This window comes from Colius striatus, chromosome 30 (assembly GCF_028858725.1).
Source record: "Colius striatus isolate bColStr4 chromosome 30, bColStr4.1.hap1, whole genome shotgun sequence".
Classification (NCBI taxonomy): Eukaryota; Metazoa; Chordata; class Aves; order Coliiformes; family Coliidae; genus Colius; species Colius striatus.
In genome coordinates this window covers 198076-200687 of record NC_084788.1, presented here as the reverse complement: position 1 = coordinate 200687, position 2612 = coordinate 198076, and the positions used below count along the sequence as shown (strand labels likewise).

The 2612-nt window shown below is 38.9% G+C and overlaps 1 protein-coding gene across 1 annotated transcript; it reads right to left on the bottom strand.

Annotated features, from left to right (window-relative positions):
- Positions 1 to 284: 284 nt before the first annotated feature.
- Positions 285 to 940, bottom strand: CTXN3 (cortexin 3). The gene is made up of 2 exons (XM_010208230.2): positions 929 to 940; positions 285 to 691 (listed from the first exon to the last, which is right to left on the bottom strand). The coding sequence occupies exon 2, from the start codon at positions 642 to 644 to the stop codon at positions 285 to 287; it is 360 nt and encodes a 119-aa protein (XP_010206532.1). The 5' UTR covers positions 645 to 691; positions 929 to 940.
- Positions 941 to 2612: the final 1672 nt, after the last annotated feature.

Sequence of the window (2612 nt, the reverse complement as noted above, 5' to 3'; positions counted from 1 at the left end):
CTCATTTGGAAGACATCTTCCTCTATAGACTCCTGTTAATGGTAAAAAGACTACACAAGAGAAGATGTGCTCTAGTGTATCTTAGCTGGTTGTATAGAAATCACAGACTCCATATTGTTCCAGTGCATTTTGAAGAAAAGATTACCTTGCTGATTACAATTGCTAATGCAGCTTTTATCATTTTCCCAGTGAGGACACCCACTAATCTACTTTCAAAAATTTAGCTTGCTTTGGGTTTTAATTAAAATCAAATTAATTGTGTGTATATTTGTATGTTGCAACTCCTACAAGATTCGAAAAAATGTAAGCCAGAAACAAAACAAAGAGATGTTCCAGGATTTTTCTTTCTTGATCAGTGTTAAATCAGCCTCCACATAGTCAAACTGGCCTTTCTCCAGTCCTTTGATTCCATCAGCCCAGGTTGAGGTTGGCATACTCCAGTAGGGGTTGAGAAGAATTCGGAAGCAGCAAACAATGAGGATTCCCAAGAAAATAAATAATAAAATCACAAAGGCAAACATTGTTTTCTGTTCCAGGGTCACGCTAGAATTTGGTGACATGTTCGTAGATGGCACCAAAGCGGCAGTGACTATCTCTCCATCCATCACCCAGAGAAGCTGAAACAGTTGCCTTCTTTTCATCATCACTTTTCTGAGGTCATAGTAGAAGCCATTTAGATGCACTTTGCTATCTGTAAGGAAAGGGAGAAGCAATGTAAACTCTGAATAGCCCTTTTGTTTGTTGACTTCAATATAACTTTCTCTTAATGGAGAAAAATAAGATGGAAAATAACTTCACAGCAGGTTTGATTGTCTCTGTGTCATATATAAAAGACCCGATAGAAATGTACCATTCCACTGGCATTGCAGAATTCAGCCACAGAAACAGAACGTCATTAGCTCCTGAGCTGGCAGTAACTTCTTCCTACCTGTTATGTCATTTGGACTGGGGTAGAACATTTCTCTCCTGCAAGGGGGAAAAAGAGGGGTTTAATTACACTGTTCCAGCAGGTAGTCCACTGAAATATCAACCATTCAGTGCCTGTAACTGCAGCATTTATGAAGGAAAGGCATAAATAATTTGTGTATGAAACGAGAGAAGATTTAGGAAGGCAGCCTGAAGTAAGTCAGGTAGTAATTTAGCTCAAGGACAAACTTTTCCTCGTCTTACTTAGTCTCAGAATCAACATTACAGTTAGCAAGAAAATTGTTTTTATATCACCATTTCTGCCACATTAAGAGATTTGCCAGGATCTAGGACTGAACTTAGCTGTTTCTAGACATCTGAGCATATGCTATGCTACTGCCTGCTTGGCCTATCTCCTCCCTTGGCTGCCTGTCTGGGTTATCTGCCCACCATTACTCCCTCCTCCCTGACACAAGGAACATTCCTTCCAGTAGGAGACAGGTACTGCCGAAGTGCCACAGTTTAGGCCTGATCATCAGCACCACTGAAATTACCTCTAAAACATCTTCAGGAAAAGAAGGGCTTCAAAACTGTTTGAAAAACAACACTGTCTTGGCTGAACATATTGTGTTTACGGTAAGAGGAAGGAAAAGAAATAGAAGAACACAATGTAGTTACATAGCATGCACAGGTGAAACTTTCACATGATTATAAACATCCCATCACTGAAATGGGATCAGTAATGATTTATAAGCATGCCTCAGCAACCACAGTTCATAGGTATCAGTGGATTAAGAAGGCATATTGCCAGGATTAGTCTAAAAACTGTATTTTAAACAGAATAGAGGAAGCAACAAAAATGTTTTAAGTGCACAGCTATAATTGCCTGATTTAGCCTGTAATGGAAAGGACAGAAAGATCACAAAGGTTAACTTCCAGTCTTTTGAAAGAGTGTCTTGGCTACCAGCTGATGCAGAGAACTGTCTCACAGAGTATGATATATTTGTATGAACAATTGGTTCAATAAAGCTGATTGAGTTCTTTTAATTTGGGAGGGTGAAATGGGTGGGAAGGATGAGGGATGCTGGTGAAGAAAATAATGAATTCTAGCAATAAATAATCTTGTTATAATAAAGAAGAAAGGAGAAACATACAGTCTGAGACAAAGTGTATATGTCACTGCAGCAGTGATGCTACAGTGAAGGCCAAAGGTAGGCATGCACCTATCTAAAAGACCTGTGGTACTCTGACCTCAGAAAGCTCTTCAGCACACACATTATGTCACAGTTTTTAATGCTATATAAGCATCTGGCCTCAACTATACACATATTATACACACCTAGCAGTCTTTCCTAAAACTGAATTCACACAATACAGTAACTATGCTTGGCCTCACACATTAGAGCGTTTTAGGAAAGCTTTTCCTGACATTTTTCTAAGCATTATCTGCACACAGTTAGCAACCGTGGGAGACTTTCCTGTCAGGAAAGATCAGCTTTTGATATGCTGGTTTTAAATGTCAAACTCAGAATAGACAAAGCATTTTGTACACGGTATCTTTCCAGTTTTGAAAAAACTTGGTTTTAAACAGATATGTGCGACTAGTCACTCAATGATAAGCAAATGCAGTTCATTATTCTCCTTTTGGGGTCAGAGTAGGCACCTAAGGGGGATAATACAGAGAACAGTTAGATAATCATTATGTA

What these genes read in the sequence shown, in the direction of transcription:
- CTXN3 (XM_010208230.2), bottom strand. Translation starts at nt 644, where the DNA reads ATGATGAAAAGAAGGCAACTGTTTCAGCTTCTCTGGGTGATGGATGGA.